Raw genomic sequence first — 18,930 nt, 5'->3', positions numbered from 1 at the left:
AACCCCTGAGTAACAGGAAGTGATTCGAGTGAGCCAGTCGTTAGGTGTCTGGAAGGCCGGGGCGGGTCGGCTTCCGAGTGCCCGAGGAGTTTACCGAGTGGGCCGGCCGCTGAGGGGAGTGAAGAGCCTGTGCGGTGAGCGTTGAAATAAAGACGATCAGAGGTAAATCCTGGAGCCGGCTGGTGGGACCGACGCGGCGGGGAGAGCGCGGTCTGGGCTGGAGCTCGGCGGCCACTGGTTTGGGATTTAAAGATGGTTCTGGGAAGGTTTCTTCTGACAGGGACAAACCTGGGATCCTCCCCCTAGGGAATGAGGTTGACAGTCTTGACGCTTCCGCTCCCTCCCCCTTTTAGACTCAGCACCCGTGCCTCCCCACACCTTCCCCTACCCACGGCTCGCCTTACATATTGGTACTTTTTTTTTTTTTTTTTGAAGTTAGACATCTTTCCGCTTTTCACTTACTGAGCGACACTTCAGTAAGTGAAGTTTCTGACATTTCGATCTCAGTGTGCTCTTGGGTAGTGTCTGGGGATACGTTTTCAGAGCAAGGATTTGTGATGTTCAGGAAGTTAGACCGTGTCCGGAGTCGTATGTAGTACCGGGAACAGTCAGCTTTGAGGGATTGTGGTGAAGCTGCCTGTCACCTACTCCGCAGTCTAGACTCTAAAGAATAATACATAAACCTATGCCTGGTGTTCCAATATTGAATAGATCTATAGTACCGCCTGTCAAAAGGGGGTAACGAAGAATGGCTCCGTTTCTAAATGTGTGGGTACTAAAGGCAGCAACAATTAAAATATAACTTTTAAAGTAGAGGCACCAACTGAATATATTGGGATGGCTTTAATTTTTTTAATATGTATACATTTCTAGGTCTTCGGTGAAAGTCTTGGAGTGCTTTTTCACTAGTTACGAAAAAAATGGCTACCCTCAAAAGCTTAGAAACCAAAAGTAAGTGTTCCTGTTTTTATGATTTTTGGTTTGGGGGTTTTATTTGGGGGACCGGGGCGGGGTGGGGGTTCGAGACAGGGTTTCTCTGTGTAGCCCTGGCTGTCCTGGAACTCGATGGCCTCTAACTCACAGAGATCTGCCTGCCCCTCCTAGGTGCTGGGATTAAAGATGTGCCCAGACTTTTGGGGATTCTTTAGACAGGCGACTAAGTGGCATAGATTCCTTGAGAATTATTTGTGTTCCGGGGCTCTTCATGTCAGTGATAGTGGATCCTAAGTGGTTTTATCTTAGCTATTTACAAAGATAGCGTTTCCAAACCTTGGTCACATAGGAGCTAGAACTTTAACATAATGACAATCCGGGGTCCCGTTCTACCCATAGTGCGTGCTGTGTGCAGTAGTCACTTTTGAGTTCCACTTTGCTTTGCCCCTCTGTAGTGTTTAATACGCCAGCGATGGTTCTCTATCTTTGGAAATTCTTCCATGATTTTCATGATGGCACTTTTATTTTCAGCATTCATTGTAACTCTTCCCTGTCTAATAGAGTAACCACATCTCTGGATGTTTGGGTTTAAATTAACATTTTTAAAATTACGAACTATCTACACACCAAGCTGCTCAATCACAAAGTGTGCCAGTTCACGGTTACATTTCCAGCTTTGAAGCAAATCCTTTTACAGTGCTGCTCTAATTGTGTCTTGTTTCATTCTCAGTCTCCTCTCTGTTTTATCTTTGAAATCTCTTTAAAATCTATTTGTATGAGTGTTTTACCTGTATGTATGTATGTATGTATGTATGTATGTGCACCACAAGTGGCTTGGTACACACAGAGCCCAAAAGAAGGCATCAGATCCCCAGGAACTGGAGTTACAGATGATTGTGAGCCATCTTGTGGTGCCGGAAATCAAACCCCGGTCTTTGAAAGTGCTCTTAACCACCGAGCCATCTCTCCAGCCCCCAATATCAATATTTTTAAACCTTCTGCCTCTTCTGCTCTCTTCTGCCTCTTCTGTTTCAGTAACTGATTACGTATAAAAACAATTTACAAGTCTGTCACTGTCCTAGATCACATTCCTTGTAATTCGGCGCCTATAGTCGGCTCCCCTTTGCATATAGGCAAGAGTCAAAGCATATCCCAAAGTGAATTCCAGAATTAGTGTACTCCCTGGGTATCAAGAGTTCTGCCAGTGGCAGTTCTCTAAAGGGGAACTTTGTAGGAAGCAGATTTCTGGCAGCACTCTTTTCTTTTAAGAGGGTGAAACAGGAGGAAACAGGAGGCAAAGCTGATGCTGACAGATAACTGCATCTCACTTACCGGTACAACAACATACTGCCTCCCTGGAAGAGTTGGCTAGCATTAGAATAAGCAGGTGGGAGACTGGTGAGAGTAGTAGACTGGGAATGAATGGCAAATAAGAGCAATTAAATGATCACCATTGTGACAGCAACTAATGCACTTGGCCAAAAGCAAAAACTAAATAGAGTATGATTACTTATTAAAACTTTACTATGAAAGGCTCCTGGGCAATGAAATTGTTTTTGTTATTGTTTGTAATGAGGATTAAAGTTAAAAGCATTTTCATATCATTTCATTTTATCTTGATTATCTAGTAAGGCAGGTAATACACTGTTTGTTCTAGTCTTACTTTAATGTAACTCTTGTTAGTGAAAAAAGATGTTTGTGCTGCATGGCCCGAGAAAAGGAATACCTACATTTGATGTTGTCAGTTGCCTGCATTTTCTTTAACTGTGTCAGGAGAGAAATGTGATTGCTTAGTATACCACTAGAACTTTCTCCCAAACACGTGACCAGCGCTGCCATTGTAGGAGGGATGGATCGTTACTACTAGGGCTCATCTCGAAGGCAAACCTAAAATAAGCAATTTAATTAAAACATTAAAATGATAGACTTTTCTACATTTAAAATGTAGCTATCACAGTTAGTTTAGTAACCAGATAGTGAGGTCTTAGACATTTAAATAGTTGAAGTCCTAAAACGCTATCTGACTTTAATTCTATAGTGTCATAAAGATTGGGTGAAAATGATTCTATGAGCAGATGAATTTGGAAATGCCCAGTTGAATTGGTTATACTAGCACTTCTCAGTGCTGTTAGAGCACCAGTGTGTACTGTGAAAGTCCAGAGGATATGCATCATTCGTAAGTGGGCACACATTTGACCAGGCAACTGTTGATCCAGAGCCTGTAGAGGTAAGGTCTGGACATCGCCTTCATAAACGTTAAGCTGATGGTCTATAGCATATTTTTCTAATGTAATAAGTAAACGTTACTAGATGATAATGGTGACATTTAAAAGAACATTCAAGCTTGGCCTAGGGGCACAGGCTTGTAATTCCAGCTACTTGGGAGGCTGAGACAGGAGGATCACAAATTCCAATCTTATTTGGGCTACAGAGTCAGGTCAAGGCTAACCTGGGCAACCTAGTGAGATCCTATCTCAAAATAGAAATGAAAAAGAGGGCTGTGGTACAGCTCTGGTAGACTGCTTGCTTGCCAGGCCCTAGGGCCTAGCTTCAATCCCAGCTGCTCCCACTTCCTAAAAAAGAATATTGTCTTAACATGTACCAAGTGACATCCCCAGTTTAACCGTTGTATTGTTTAGTTTACATGTGTTCCAGAGAGTCTGTCAGATTAGGATGCAATGGAACTCAGAATTAATGATTTAATACAGGAAAAAACCAAGTTGTTTTCAAAAGTTTTTCACTAAAGGTTTAAATGAAGTTAGGTATATGTTGACAGATTAATAACTTCATTAATTAAGTAAGCATGTACTCACTTTGCTTTTTTATGCCAAGCACATTTCTTTAGCTGGTGAAATGAGCTGGGAAGAGTTATCTGTAACTAATGTAGCTTCCAATAGTCTAGTTTGGAATAGCAATAGGTTATTCTGAAATACTGTAGTGCTTACAGCATTCTCCAAGCTCCACATGACAGAAAGATGGGAAGTTCATGAGTGGCCTAAGCTTGTACCCCAAACGGCAGTGGAAACTATTGCTGGAATTATTAAGGCCACTCCACGTAGTTAAAAGGAAGATTTATTTAATGGGTAACTTACAAATGAAGGGATAGGTAGGTCACGGGGTCTGGGGAAGGTGTATCGCAGTCCAGCGGTGTTCTCTGGAGCTCTGCTTGGTCCACTTCCACTGTCCAGGGTCCAGGAACAGAGAGAGCTGCTCATCCAGATCTCAGGTCTCCAGGCGCCTCCCTTGGCCCCGCCTTGTAGGCGTGACAATTGAAGCCTCAATGCGGGTTGGAACTTCCAGATCAAAGCTGGAATGGCTACCCACTACAGAACTTAGTATTAGCTTGGCTCAGGGGGTTGATGTTCTTTCTGTGCCCAGTCATGTGACTTGAAATACACCCCTCATAGATTTACACTGTCATTAATAAGGGAAGTATTTGTTCAGTGATGGCCTCTAAATCATGCTCTTTTTCCTTCCATAATCTAAAACAAAAATTTGTAAACGGTGGCCTTCACCCCCCTTAACCAAGTTTGCAGTCAGTTTAGTGATTATAAACAGTAACTGCATCCCATGGAAATCAATTATTATCCTGAGTAAAAATGAATTCTGTTTTTATCATTACCTACTTGACCAAAGTTTCTTTCATCAAGAGAAAAAAATTGGTTTTGTCTTCTCATATAAGTACCTAAAGACTGTCTTCAGTTTTACCTCATCGTCCCAAAAGCCTAAAATATTTCCTCTCTGGCCCTTTACCAAAAAAGTTTGCGAGTCTCTATGTAGAATGTTAGACTGTGGTGGCACACAGAGGCTTCCTAGTGAGACTTTACTCAGGGTCTGAGAATCTGAGCTTGCTCTACCCAGCAGGACTGCATAAGGGGATGATTTTGCCACGGGTGTGTTTACCAGGTGTTTGGAAGGGTCTACACCTGGCTTTACAGTGTGCTTTGATCTTGCAAGGGGGAGGTCTTTTACCTCTCCCCCTGGCATATTATAAAAAGCCCTTTTCAGTAAAGCTCTGGGCATGGCTGGGTATTGACCCAGGGCCCTCCCAAAGCTATACTGTGTCTTTGTCTTTCTTATTGTCTCTTTCCATCTTCCTACCTAATATTTCCTCATTCCTCTCTCCTCCACCCAAGAACCCTTCGAAAGGTAGGAGCAGGTCGGAGCTGGACTCTGGCAGACTCCCACATTAAACTAGTGATTTTTCTGTTTCTTTATATTTCGTCAGTCCATGGGAAAGCCAGTATGAAAAAACCATAAACCTTACATCTGTTTAAACTGATTAATGCATGATCACAGGTATGAGGGTCAGAATGATACAGGATATTGGTTGCTTTCCTTCAAGGGATGGAGAACAAGGATTGAGGTTTTGTTTTATTCATCATTATTCATAATTACAGAGCTGGTGCCATAGGTTTTTGTCTGAGAACTTGAAGGATGTAATTATTTATGAATGTGCCCTGCATAGCCTAGTACATGTGTAATAAAGGTTTCTATGTGTGTCAGAGGGAAAAATAGAATGGTAAGAAAATATGAAAGGTAAGAAAATGCAAAGCCCTGGCTCTGCCTGCTCAGCTGCATGTTAACAAGACCTGATGGGTCCTTTCTGATAGCCATGAGTTCTTAAGTAAGTAGAACAGTTTAAATAAAGTTAAAGAGTAAACTGGAATTGAAAGTTGGCTGAATTTCTTGATTGAAATTATGATTGTTTTGTTTGAAAAGAATTATCTGTCAAATACACATTGTTTCGTCTTTTAACGATTTTGTGATTTGACCTTGAATCTCTATTGTTTGAAGTTCCTTTACTTAAATTTTTCCTTTACATAACAGTATTTAAACTCCTAGATCAAGTTTTTATGACTTGCCTAGGAATCCATTTTGACTGGAACCATAACCAAAGTATCACCTGCTTCTTGTGGGTCAACCTCAATGGACTGGAATGGTGTGGCATTAGTGGTAAATTTATTGTTGTTCTTTTTAATTTGTAGTTAATATATGATTCTGCATTCTTAAACACCAGAAACAAGACAAGTAACAAAATGAAATACATTAGATAAAATTAGACAAAACTAAAACGAAATTTTAAGAATATGAAAACAAGTCAACCAAGATGCTGTACCAAGAGGTAGAGGCAGGAAGAACTCCAGATCAAGGTTGGCCTGGGCTGCATGTTAGCCAGAGGACCAGCTTAAGTTCCATAGTAAGACCCTGTCTACATACATCCATACAAGAGTGGTTCTTTAATTGTACAGGGTTTGTGTGCATTCTCCTTGTAAAGTGCTGCTGTTTCCAACATGCTATAATACTAAACCCTGGTCTCACTTTCTGAAATCTTCCTTTATCACTTCAAAAATTGGTCCCAAAGCCATGAGCCTGTTTCAATTTGTATTGCATATTAAAATGATTTTATCCTAATATAAAATATTTTGTGAGCTAGAAAACAATTTACAACCCCAGATGCCTTTGTACCTTCTATTTTATATAACTCAAGCACCAATACATTGATACATACCAAATAGAAAAACAAATCTATGAAATGAAATGTCTTATATTCCAGTGATATCATTTTAACACTAGCATAAGAGAATGAAAGTCAAAATTATATTTTATAATACTAAGTAAACTTTCCTTTTCCCCATTATCAATAGGCAAAGTTTATTAGATTTCATAAAAGAACAATAATTGCAAAAGTAAAAGGACATTTAATGAATGCTTACTTTGTTCACCACCATTCTGAACAATTTACATGTATTCTTACATGGATTGTTTTAAATGTTACATTTTGAAAATGCAAAAATCAAGCATATCTAAAGATACAAGAAATAGACGTACTGATTAGTAAAGTGAGTTTGAAAGACTGTTTGACAATACAGATCTTCACCAGGACTTATATATTTATTTCTTCTGTGTTTTTTTTGTTTTGGTTTGGTTTTTGGTTTTGTTGTTGTTGTTGTTGCTGTATTTTGTGCTGCTGGAGATCTAGCCCAAACCTCACATGTGCTGTCACTGCTTTTCAACTCCTTTTTTCCTTCCTTTCTTTTCGAGACAGGCTCTTACTATCAGTCTTAGCTGGCTTCAAACTTACTGCCCTTGCCTCAGACTCCCAAGTACTGGGATTATAGGCATACACCATTATACCCAACTAGAAGTTTATTAAAAAAAATTCAAAGTTGTGTAGTCATAAAACTGTTCATTAATACATCACTTTTATTAAGCATGTGCTATACTACTAAGTCCCAGCACCCATGTTATCATGTGCACGCGCACGTGTGTGTGTGTGTGTGTGTGTGTGTGTGTGTATGTATGTGTGTGTGTGTGTGTGTGTGTGTGTGTTTCCCCTATTTTCTATATCTTATCTTAAGCACAGTGGTCCATACTGTCTCACAAAATATCTGGCCTTTATTCTTTGCCTGGTACTGTATTTGTTGTGTGTGACCTCTTCAGTCCATCATTATAACCACTGCTACCGACTAGTGTGTTTCTCCTTACTGTACATTATGAATTTATTGCTATTCATGTATCTATTGACTAGAGCATACAATACATACTAGAAACATAGTGCATGTAAAATAAATCAAAAACCACACAGGGCATATGACCCCGGAAAGATAATGTAAAGATGATAAAAGTGAGGTTTAAAGGAGTTAAGTCTCACAGCCCATATGGTTTCACTAGTTTAATTTTTACCCTTTAGGTGTAAGAATGGGATACTTTTCCTAATCAGTTTTCCAATGTAACATACACAATGCCCTTCTCTACCCCTGTGTAAAGCATAACACAGGTTAATCTATTATGAGGGATGTAGATACTTTCAAATATATGTATATATTGCTAATATGTATTGTTATATTTGACATCATTGAGTGTCCATAGTACATCAGAGCTTGACCTTATTACATTCCTGCTCATCACCACCGTATGGCCTGGCTGTTACTTCCATTTCATATATTTCAATATAGAAATAAATAGAAGAAAGTTATTTTTCTAGGAGTATATTACAAAATGGAAGCCAGAAACAAATTCTCTTGCGTTTTCCAAGAAAGAAGCCTTTAATTTAAGGAAATCTTAAACATGAAAGTCGAATAAAGACTTTCGTTGATGCACGATGGTTTAGAAATTACTCTTGAATTTCTTCCATTCCTTTTGCTGTTGATACTTTAGAACATAGGGCAAAGCAGTGTTGTTTGGCAAGACTTCGTGGAGAGATGTAACACACGCCTACTCACTCCAGATAGGGAGCCCATGACAAAGCAAAGAATGGACACTGCCATCGTCCGCCTTGGTGAACCAATGAATTTCCTTGGGGTTACACAGGAGCAGAAATGTCTCAAAGACAGCTGCATCACCACGGTCCATGCTCCAGCACAGTGACAGCTCCCCAAAAGCTGGGAATCGGGGGCACACTGCACAGCCTGCAGGCAGCTCAACAGATTGGAGGGGGTTTTTTCCAGGTGCCTTGGTGGTTTTGAGCCTCCTCCCAGCAGCCTGGCGGGTTCTGTTTCTTCCAGGCAGCTGGTCTGGTCTCCAGTCTTGGCTCCTCTGAGAGTGACTCTGCACACCCTTTATCGTTTACTATTGGAATGGAGGGGCCTAGTGAATCTGTCATTTTCAGGGACTTCCTGAAGCTGTTTGGAGTTGTTCGCTTTCTAGCTTAAGGAGCTTCCCTACAGAAGGGAGTGTTTCAGTCAGGGAGGGAACTGCTACATAACAAGTAGTCTTGGCATTTTCTTATCATGTCTTTTGGTAAATTGTCCTTGGCTTGACCTCTTCATTAGGCAACCTCACTTCGACCCCAATCCGAGGAGCAGGAGATGGAATGGAAACAGAGGAGCCCCCTAAGTCTGTTGAAGTCACCTCTGAAGTCCAACCCATAAATCAACATGTCCTTCAGAGTCCACGTAAGAAAGTTCCCTCAGACAGCCCAGGCGTTCTTCAGCTGGGAAAGATTCTTACTGAAAAAGCAGTGGAAGTTGAAGCTGTGAGGATATTTGTTCCCAAAGCCGCCATCTCTCATGACATCCCCACCAAAAATACAAAGCTTAAGTCTCTGGGCTATCACCGAGAAGAAGTCCACCTGCAGCCAGAGGTAGTCACAGACCCGAGGAAGGAACTCGCAGAGGCAAAGAAGCTTTTAGAGAAGCTCAAGAATTCTGAAAGGAGGCTACTTCAGGACAAAGAAGGCCTTTCAAACCAGCTCCGGGTACAGACAGAGGTGAGCACAGCCCACAGCTTCAGTGAACTCTGATCTTTATCTCTGGACCTTTTAATCCCATGCTGGAAAACGCATTTTCTCAGAAATGTCATTTATCATAGGTTGTCGTTTCTCTAAAGCTTCCTCTTGAATTTCTCACTCTGCCATCGGGCCTCTAGGAAGAGTTTATGTGGGGACTCATACTCTAAGTGTGGTGGAAGTGGAGGTGTGAGCAGCTTTAGGTCAGACCACCTCTAAGTCAGAAAAGTAGGTCACATTCATGAGCTGACCAGGTCGGGCTTTGCCATTGACTAATTAGCAGTCCTCGTTTGAAGAATTCATCCCAAGTATTTTTGCCTGATACCTGGGAAGAGTGTGGGGTGTGTGTGAAATAAGTTACTGTGTCTTCATTAGACGTTAATAAGAATCCATAGCGTTCAGTTGTGTTACTTTAACCTTCGCAGCCTAATAAAATTGCCTCAGCCCTCTCTTGTTTCTGTTCAACTTTACATTTTGATATTGGTTGTGTGCGCGCGCGCGCGCGCGCGCATGTGCACTGTATAGGGAGGGATGCATTCCACTTCATGAGTGTGGAGGTCAGAACCACCTCAGTTCCCAAGATTAAACTCAGATCAGGTGGTCAGGCCTTCATACTGAGCCATCTCACTAGCCCAAAACTACATCTTTTTGCAAGGTGATAGTGTGTGTAACACAGTGATTAGTGGTTCTTATCCAGATTTTATTCATATTTAAATCATTTTATTTGAATTTAATAGTTTAATATATTTAGCTAATTTCTAAATATAAAATGATATATATTTATTTGTAAACTGGCTTAATGGATAAGAATGCTGACTGTACAAGTATGGGGACCTGGGTTCAAATCCCCAACACCCATGTAAAAAGCCTGATATAGCCATGTACACCTCTAACATCAGTGCTGGGGTTTTGGATTCAGGGACAAAAAGAAAGGATATCTGGGGCTTGCTAGCCTCCAGACTAGCTATAGTTTCAATGACAGTCCCTGTGTCAAGGAGATAAGTCACAGAGTGATGGAGACAGACATTCTTCTCTGGCCTCCACACGTGTACACACACACACACACACACACACACACACACACACACACACACACACACCATTTTTAAAAGATCAAAAAGAAAATTCAGAAAGACAATAAAAATGGTAACATCTGTAATTACACTGTCTAGATATAACTGTATAACTATTCATATAGGTTCACTTTGTCTTATTTCTAGTATTTTTCTTTTCTTAATTTTTTTTATTGAAAATAGATTTCTTTTTCATATAATATATCCTGATTACGGTTTCCTCTTCTCTGTTCCTCCCAGTTCCTCCTCCCCCCCCTCCTCTCCTCCCCTCCTCTCCCCCCCTCCCTCCCTCCCTATTTGTATCTACCCCTTTCTGTCTCTCATTAGGAAACAAACCAGCTTCTAAGGAATAATAATGAAGTAAACTGTGAGACAAACCCTGACACATTGGAACAGGCTCCAAAGGACACAGAAAGAGACTCTCTGTCATCAGTTTTGTTACTGTCAAGTCAGTGACATTTCTTAAGCTTTCTGTCTTGGTTGTCTTCTTTCATCCTAGATAAATCGTGAGTTAAAAAAGTTGCTGGTGGCCTCTGTTGGAGATGACCCGCAGTATCACTTTGAACGCCTAGCCCGGGAGAAGAACCAGCTCATTTTAGAAAACGAAGCACTAGGTCGGAACACAGCCCAGCTTTCGGAACAGCTGGAGCGGATGTCGATACAGTGTGATGTGTGGAGAAGCAAATTCCTCGCAAGCAGGTGTTTTCTGTTGTAAATAGTACTTCCTTCCCTGCTGTTTGTTCTGCCTGTCACTCTTTGGACTCATAGCAAAATAACAGGGAAAATTTCTGATGCAAGACTGTCGGAGTGCTTCATACATTATTTAATGTGTAGCACTCCCCCTCTGGAGGGCCACGCAGTCTCTTAGAGAGAGGTGGGTAATCATGGCCCCCTTTCATTCTAAAACTCACTCTTCTACAGTAAACAACACAACACTAAAATCAAATGTGGAAATACTGCAGTCTCAAAAGGCAGATGTAGACCCTCCCCTCTCTACCCAGAGAAAGCAAGCTCCTTCCCACTTCCTAGGACGGTAGTCTCCACCCAGCATGCTCTGGTCTCGGTCTCACAGCTCTTTGGTCGTGTATAGACCTTTTCAAGTTCTTCTCCCCATGTATAAACAGAAAACATCCTCACTATGGCAAAGCTGGTGAGGCAACTCTGCCACATGGAAAAAGCCACAAGGCTGTGGTCCAGGCCTCTGACCACACTGGTCCTTGTCTGTCTGTCTCCTACCCCACTCAACTTCTGCAGCAATAAGAGCATGTTTTAGACACTGTCTGTCCTAGGTAGGTCTCTGCTGCTGTGATGAAACACACAAAGGCAGCTTCTTAGGGAGAGGTTTGTTCCCGCTTACATCTCTCTCGGGTCACACGCCGTCACTGAGAGAAGTCAGGACAGGAACTCAAGGTGCCGTGGGTGAATACTGCCTGTTGACTTGTTCCTCTAGACTTTCTCAGCCTGTTTTCTTATACCCCAGGACCACCTGCTCAGAGGTGGCACCGCCCACAGTGGGCTGGGCCTTCCCACATCAGTCATCAATCAAGGAAACGCCCCCACAGGCTAGTTTACAGGCTAGTCTTAGGGAAGCATCTTCTGAGTTGTGGTGCCGCCTTCTTAGCCAACTAACCCATGTCAGGTGTGCAGTAAACTACCCAGGACACCGTGTGTTTAATAACTGCTGATTTAAAACAACTCATCTGGAGATTTCTCACAAGACACCAAAGGTCTCCAAGCTATACTTTAAGAACCGCTGATAAATTGTAGACTAGCATTTCTTCATGTATTATATCTATGATATTTTCTAGTAGTTGAATACTAAGGTCCTTCTTTTGTCTTCTAGTGAAAAAAAAAGCAAGATGTAGAAAACTTTGTAATAAATTTTTCCTTCTAGTAAACACATTCCCCATTATTTATTTTTTCACACATTCATGTTGAAATACATTTAAATTATTTTTTTGGAAAAATAAGAAACTTTATTTGCTCCGTAAAGGAGAATGAGGCTGCTTGGCAGAGGAAGACTTCTTTGTTTTAGAGAAAGTTTTCAGCATTCTTCTGAAAGTACAATTGAGTAGTGAGAAAAATAATTTACTATTTATTTTCCTTTCAGTTTTTTAATAGTTAGAAGCATGCATTTAATAATTTAAGTCACTATATAAAAAAGTTAGGTACTTTTCTGTCATTTAAAAAATATTTCAACTGATCCTGCTTCAGAAGCTCTGTATGTAAAAATGTTCTCAGTTAAAACGCTAGAGCTGCAAAGCAGTGAGCATGTTAAATCCTGTTGTTAGCTTTTGAAACTGACAGTCACAGAGTAGTAGTAGATTAACTTCTATGTGCTTGGTACTGTGGGAGAACTGTATGTGAAATTTCATCTTTTTCAGAGTAATGGCAGACGAATTGACGAACTTCAGAGTAGTTCTACAGCGTCAGAACCGAGATGCCCAGAGCGCCATACAGGATCTCCTGAGTGAACGGGAGCAGTTTCGCCAGGAAATGATCTCTACCCAAAAGTACGGCTCTTGTTCACATTCTGAACTCTCCTGTCAACTCCTGCAGGTTTCGCTGTTGTGAAAGGTTTCGTTGGATTGTTTGTTTCAGTGTGGCCATGTTTTTTAACATACCAACTGTATACTGTAAGTCACACTTTAAAATAGGTGCCCTGAGAGGAGGGAGCCCTAAAAACAGAAAAGGTGGTGCTGCATCTCGCATTCCTAATAGGGAAAAGAATTGTTAGAGATCTGTGAGTGAGGTTGTTTCTGCATTTAAAAGTAATTCCTGGGTATGGATATGGTGGCTTTGTATAGTTTGGGAAGCCAAGTGACATCCCTGTTTCTCCCACAGGAGAGATTTTGAAGTCTTTTTGTAATATTAGAACATGTCTGCATATCTTTGCATTCCAGAACTAACAGGCTGAAATATTTTTTAAAAATATATAATAATAATAATAATAAAATAAATAAATAAACACATGGGCAGTGTTTCTTAAAAGGTCTTTGTACTTTTATGTAATTGAATAATTACTAATCAATTATATGGGACATTAGAAGAATAAAGCAAAATATATCAAAGTATGGAAATTTGTTACAGGCAATTAAGGCAGTGTTACAAGGGAAATGCTTGTTCCAGGCTGGCTATGATGATGCGTACCTGTAATCCCATCACTTGGAAAGCTGAGGCAGAAGTACCTGAATTCCAGCCAGTCTGGGCTATGTAGGAAGATCCTATCTGTAAAAAGATAAAAAGGGAGGTTTATTGGGGGAAATAAAAAAAAGGCTTATTAGTAATTTAAGTTACTACTCTGAGAAATGCAAAAAGCAAATTAAACCCAAATTAAGCAGAAGTAAGAAAGAGTGTTAATGATGATAGCTAAAACAATTTTGTGATGAAACTTTTAAAAAAAAGATAAAGTTAAGGAATGTCTAGCCTGAAGTGGCAGTCACGGAGCCTGCATGGGTCTGAGCTAGGTCCTCTGCATCCATGCTGTGATTGTTTAGCTTGGGGCTTTTGTGGGACTCCTAACAGTAGTGGGAGTGGTGGTGTCTCTGACTCTTTTGCTTGCTCTTGGGACTTTTTCCTCCTACCAGGTTGCCTTGTCCAGCCTTGATATGAGGGTTTGTGCCTAGTCTTACGGCATCTTGTTATGCCATGTCTAGTTGATGTCATGGGGAAGCCTGCTCTTTTCTTAGAGGAAACAGAGGAGCAGTGAGGGGGAGGGGAGATGGTGGTGGTGGTGGAATTGGGAGGAAGAGAGGGAGCAGAAGCTATGGTCAGGTTGTATTGTATGAGAGAAGAATAAATAAATAAGAAAAAAATTCTAGCCAGTCCACTGAGGAACGATGGTGCATGTTAAGTATTGGGAATGAAAGCCTGCACGCAATAGATTGAATAGACATAGCAAAGATAATAAGGGAAAGTTATTGATACCTCTAGCCAATCAAGTCAATGATTTAGATAAGCTTAAGACATATTACCAAAGGTTACTTCAGAACAGATGTAGGAGGACTGGAGGTGGCAGAGCAGTTCAGAGTGTGCTGCACTTGCAGAGGACCTGACTTTGGTTCTCAGCACTAAAGCATGCTGCGCAGCTTGTAACTACTAGTAACTTCAGCTCCAGGAGATCTGACGCCCTCTTCTGGGCTCGGTGTGCACCTGCACTTATGTACGCACACCTGACACACACACGAATAATTTTAAAATAAATCATCAAAAATAACAGATATATAAGTTAACTAACCCTAACCCATTAAAGAGTTGAATTTGTAGTTAAAAGCCGAGTGAAGGAAATTCTAGCCTAGATGGATCCACTAAATGCTAATAAACATCTAAGGAAGAGAGAAACACAATTGTACACAAGTTCTTCTAGAGGATAGAAGGAAAGAGAGCAATTTCCTAATCATTTTGGGGGGCGAGCATTATGATAACAAACGAGATCATAACCAAAACCTATAGACTTTCTATCTTAATGAACATAGATGTAAAAATCCGGCCGGGCGGTGGTGGCGCACGCCTTTAATCCCAGCACTCGGGAGGCAGAACCAGGCGGATCTCTGTGAGTTCGAGGCCAGCCTGGTCTCCAAAGCGAGTTCCAGGAAAGGCGCAAAGCTACACAGAGAAACCCTGTCTCGAAAAAAAAACAAAAAAAAAAAAAAAAAAAAAAAAATCCTTAGACACTGTTAGTGGATCAAATCCAACAATATAGAAAATAGTTTATACATTATGGCCAAGTAAAGTTAACTCTAGATATTGGAGGTTGATTTAGCATTCAGACTTCAACAACCAAATATGATTATATTAAACTGTACTACTTGTTTTCATGATTTCCAGGTAATAACATAGTAGTAGATTAACAAGTGTCTTCTGCCCTTGACCAGTCATCCTGAGACTTGAACTCTGAGTAAAGATATTAATGACTTCTGAAATACATGTTGCTTACTTACTTCCTCTTATTGGTTCTTGTATTTTGTCTTTATGAGTGTTCATTGCTCATGTGTGTTCTGTGCAGGTTTCTGGAGGAACTCTTGATCTCCTTACAGTGGGGAAGAGAGCAGACACACTCCCCTAACACACAGCCCCACAGCACAGCAGGACTGGCACTCTCAAACCACAAGTTGGCAGAAGCCGTGCACGCTCATCTTCTGGGAAATGTTGGCATTAGCAATCAGAAGAAGATTCCAGCAACAGTAGAATTCTTCAGTACCCCAGCTGAGAAAATGGCTGAAAAGGTAACCTGTTTTCTCTTCCGTGAGCTGTGGAATGTGTTCTATAGCTGAGAGATTTTATTGACCCCTTACTGAAAGCTACATGTTATGCTTGCTTGGCATTGAGAGTTTTGAAATGTAGAACCTCAATTTGTTTTTTGTGTTAATAAGCTTGTGATCTTAGAGCAGGTTCCTCCTTTGACCCTTAAATTTCCTAATGTTTCTACTCTGTTCTAAGGAGAAAATCACCTTCCTGTCACAGCCAGAAGTATTAGAAAATGCATACATACATATGTACTTACCTGTCCCTTACTCAGATAGTTTAACTCCTGCCTCTAGGCCGTCCATCCTCTGTTGTCTTGCAAATGTCAATGCAGTCATCAGACAGCTCCCAGTCCTGCCTCCTTGACTGAATTCTTTCCTAGAGCATAGACGGCTGATCGCAGTGTTTCCATCCCCCTTTCCAGGAGTCACTCCCCAAGTCCCACTTCCTCCTCTCGCAGCCTTCCTCCCTTCTCATTCACAGAGGGACTCTTTTTCTCATGCCTCTTTCTAATGCACGCTCTTCCACCTGCCTAAACGATTTTCTGTCGTCGTTCTTAGTGTCCAACGTCCAGTGTGCTTTGTATGCATATCGAGATAGCTCTTGTGTCATGTTGTTATTGTGTGATTCTCTCTCTAAAACTACTTAAAGACTGGAAAGCATGTCTTACTATGTTTCCTCATGGACTGGTATGATGTTGCCCGTAGTCGGTGCTCAGCTACTTACTAAAAGGATCAGTGCCTAAAAAGTAAACTACTCAAAGCCTTGTTTGTTCTTCCTGCTATTTCTTTGCTGGGAGGTTATGTCACATGTACTCAGCTGCTGTCGGTATCTTGGAGCGTAGCTGGCTTTTCCCTCGTTCACGAAACTTCTCTTGCCTTGGTTTCCTGACTAATGTCCGCCATCCTGTCTTCTCTGCCCTCTGCTTCATTGTGCAGTGGTGGGTATGCTCCAGGCCTGCTCTAGAGCTGCTCATTCTTCTTTCCCCTGCCACATTCCCTCAAGTAACAAGACCGACAGCCCTTCTCTTCGCGTGCCTCGTGACCTTCCACCCCATTGCTTCAGGAGCTGTCCTCTCAGAGATCAATGCAGTAACTTCGTCCCCACTCTTCCTTTGTCGGCTTTAATGCCCTCCCATTTCTTCCCTCCATGCTGTGCCGCAGATCTCTGCAAGGCTTCAGATCCAGCCCTGTCATCTCAAGGCTAAAATGTAGAAGGCTTTCTGCCATATCTCAGTCTCCTACTGAATTCCCTTAGCATTTGATTTTTCACTTTAAAGACCCATAATGTCATAGCATGTGCCCTACTTAGAAACTGTTCTTTTCCTCGCAAAGTTTATAAGCAACATTACTCCTTCTGTCTTTGCTTGTCATCTAACATTTAACTTAGTTCCATCAAAATAAAAGGTCTAAAAGCTGAATTTTAAAAGTAGAGTGTAGTTAACAAGTGGAAGTCCTAAAGTAGCGTGGTAGCTCTTATGTGATGCCAAGATGCTTTAAACAGGAGCTACGGTGTCTTGAATATGCTGTTAACTTGGAAGAGGGAAGTGTCCAGGCAGTGAGAGCAGGGAAGCAAGGCCAAGAGCGCCTTTGAATAAGCCCCGACTGTAGCAAAGGGAGACAGAGCCAATTGCCGAGCCTACCTCCTTTGAAACATAACTCTGTTTATGTCATGATGAGTTTGAGAATAGGAGTTGTGGACCAAAAAGGCCACCCTTGTCCTTAATTGGACTTTGTTTTTCAGCCCAAGACCACCTGTTTTGAATCTCAGTAGAGTAAACAGGAAGAGCCAGGACCGAGGAAGAAATGAGAGAACAAAGTAGTGTGAACATAGTTATTAGCATAAAATATTATATATAATTTTTAAAAGGAGACATGAAGGGCCATTTGTTTTCCCATAAGTAAAAGCAGCATTTCCAAGAAGACTGGTGGTCAGATCCTTACTCTAAAGAACTGAATGAAAAAGAGGAGAGAGTCAGTGGGTGCTTCTGGGGTAAAACTGAAAACTGCTATCATATGAGGTAGAACTCATAGAGCTCCATTTTTCTGTTTTTATTCCTTCTGTAGATGTCTGCGAAAGAGTATTGGTTTCATAGTTACTAAAATAAAGGTGGTTAATGTCATAACTAGGCATCATTGCTGAATTTACAGTGTTTTGGAAGAAGGAGAAATTCAAATTCATTCCGATGTTATTTTTGATGATAGCACATAAAACAAAATGAATTGTCATAGGTAGTTAGGTACTAGTGAAACCCAAGGCTTTATGGTACATGCTGCTAACATCTGACATGGCTTCTTTGCCTTAGGTTCTACGGATTTTGGATCCAGTTACCTGTACAGAAAGCTCACCGGACAACCCATTTTCTGAATCTTCACCCCCTACATTACTCACTACAAAGAAAAATATTGGACGTTTCCATCCCTATACCAGATATGAAAATATAACTTTCAATTGCTGCAATCATTGCAAGGGAGAACTCATTGCTCTTTAATGTATAATGTACTTGAGGTGTGCTGAGTACCCAAGATTCATTATTTGGGAGCTGGGTTTCTTATGATGCTAGAAATAAAATCATCTTTATATAATATATATCCACAAAGATATTTCATGTGCTGGATTCCAGATTATTTTTCTTAAGAAATGTCTCAGGGTAAGAAAAAAATGAAACTATGTAGATATATTTATATGAACTATAAACAGGTTTCATTTTGGTGCATAAAACAAAACCAGGCAAACTACAACATGCGTGGGATGTGGCCATGCCCATCCCTTCCTTGTTGCCAAAGCTGCATTCCTGCACAGCGGCCAAGTGCAGTGTGGGGCTAGCAAAGGCCAGTCCCTCATAGAGCATGTTGGCTAGTTAATAGCTGGAGTATAGGAAAAAGGGATTTTCATTTCCTTTGTGGTCACATTTGGGCCATAAAAGAGGCCTTCAGAAACTCTGGGATAAAGGCATTAATCTTTCTAAACAAATATATTAGGAAAATAAAAAGGTATTTCAGAACTACAACCAATAGTTCAGCAAAAGTGTCCCGTGCTGTTGTTTTTTGCAAAGTGCTCTGTCTTCTGCATGGTTGCAGTTGGACAACCTGGAGGAAACAGATTCATAATTACTGACTCACGTTGGCACATGCAGTGTCTGCAACAGGAATATCTAGTTTGATAATATAATGATGGAAAATGAGTTTCTGGGGAAAATGTAATCTATTAATTTACAGATATTACAGAATATATTATTGTATAATGTATCATAAGATGCCCTTTTATTGACCTTTAAATATTCACAAAAATCTGTCATCAAAAAATATACTGAATTTTAAAAGTTATCAGAGAAGGCAAATCTGGCCAAATCAAATTATACTTTAGTGTCAAACCTACTACTTTTTGTCTGACTCATCTGAGCCGTATTTATAGCTTTCAATGGCAATAAATTTCTCTATTTCCTTCTGA

The 18,930-nt window shown here is 40.9% G+C and overlaps 1 protein-coding gene across 2 annotated transcripts; it reads left to right on the top strand.

The window, feature by feature from the left end:
- Nucleotides 1–24: 24 nt before the first annotated feature.
- On the top strand, nucleotides 25–18,930 carry Blzf1 (basic leucine zipper nuclear factor 1). 2 transcript variants are annotated; one of them, XM_052737445.1, is made up of 7 exons: nucleotides 25–134; nucleotides 874–951; nucleotides 8,709–9,145; nucleotides 10,736–10,935; nucleotides 12,621–12,749; nucleotides 15,242–15,461; nucleotides 17,786–18,930. In XM_052737445.1, the coding sequence occupies exons 2-7, from the start codon at nucleotides 921–923 to the stop codon at nucleotides 17,969–17,971; spliced, it is 1,203 nt and encodes a 400-aa protein (XP_052593405.1). In that variant the 5' UTR covers nucleotides 25–134; nucleotides 874–920; the 3' UTR covers nucleotides 17,972–18,930. The 2 variants fall into 2 exon arrangements, with proteins under 2 accessions (XP_052593405.1, XP_052593404.1); XM_052737444.1 differs by having other exon boundaries at nucleotides 46–162.

Source organism: Peromyscus californicus, unplaced genomic scaffold, assembly GCF_007827085.1.
Source record: "Peromyscus californicus insignis strain IS unplaced genomic scaffold, ASM782708v3 Scaffold_14__1_contigs__length_90479793_seg_2, whole genome shotgun sequence".
NCBI classification, from domain to species: domain Eukaryota; kingdom Metazoa; phylum Chordata; class Mammalia; order Rodentia; family Cricetidae; genus Peromyscus; species Peromyscus californicus.
Note: the sequence above shows the minus strand (reverse complement) of the source record. Positions and strands in the feature narration are given on the sequence as shown.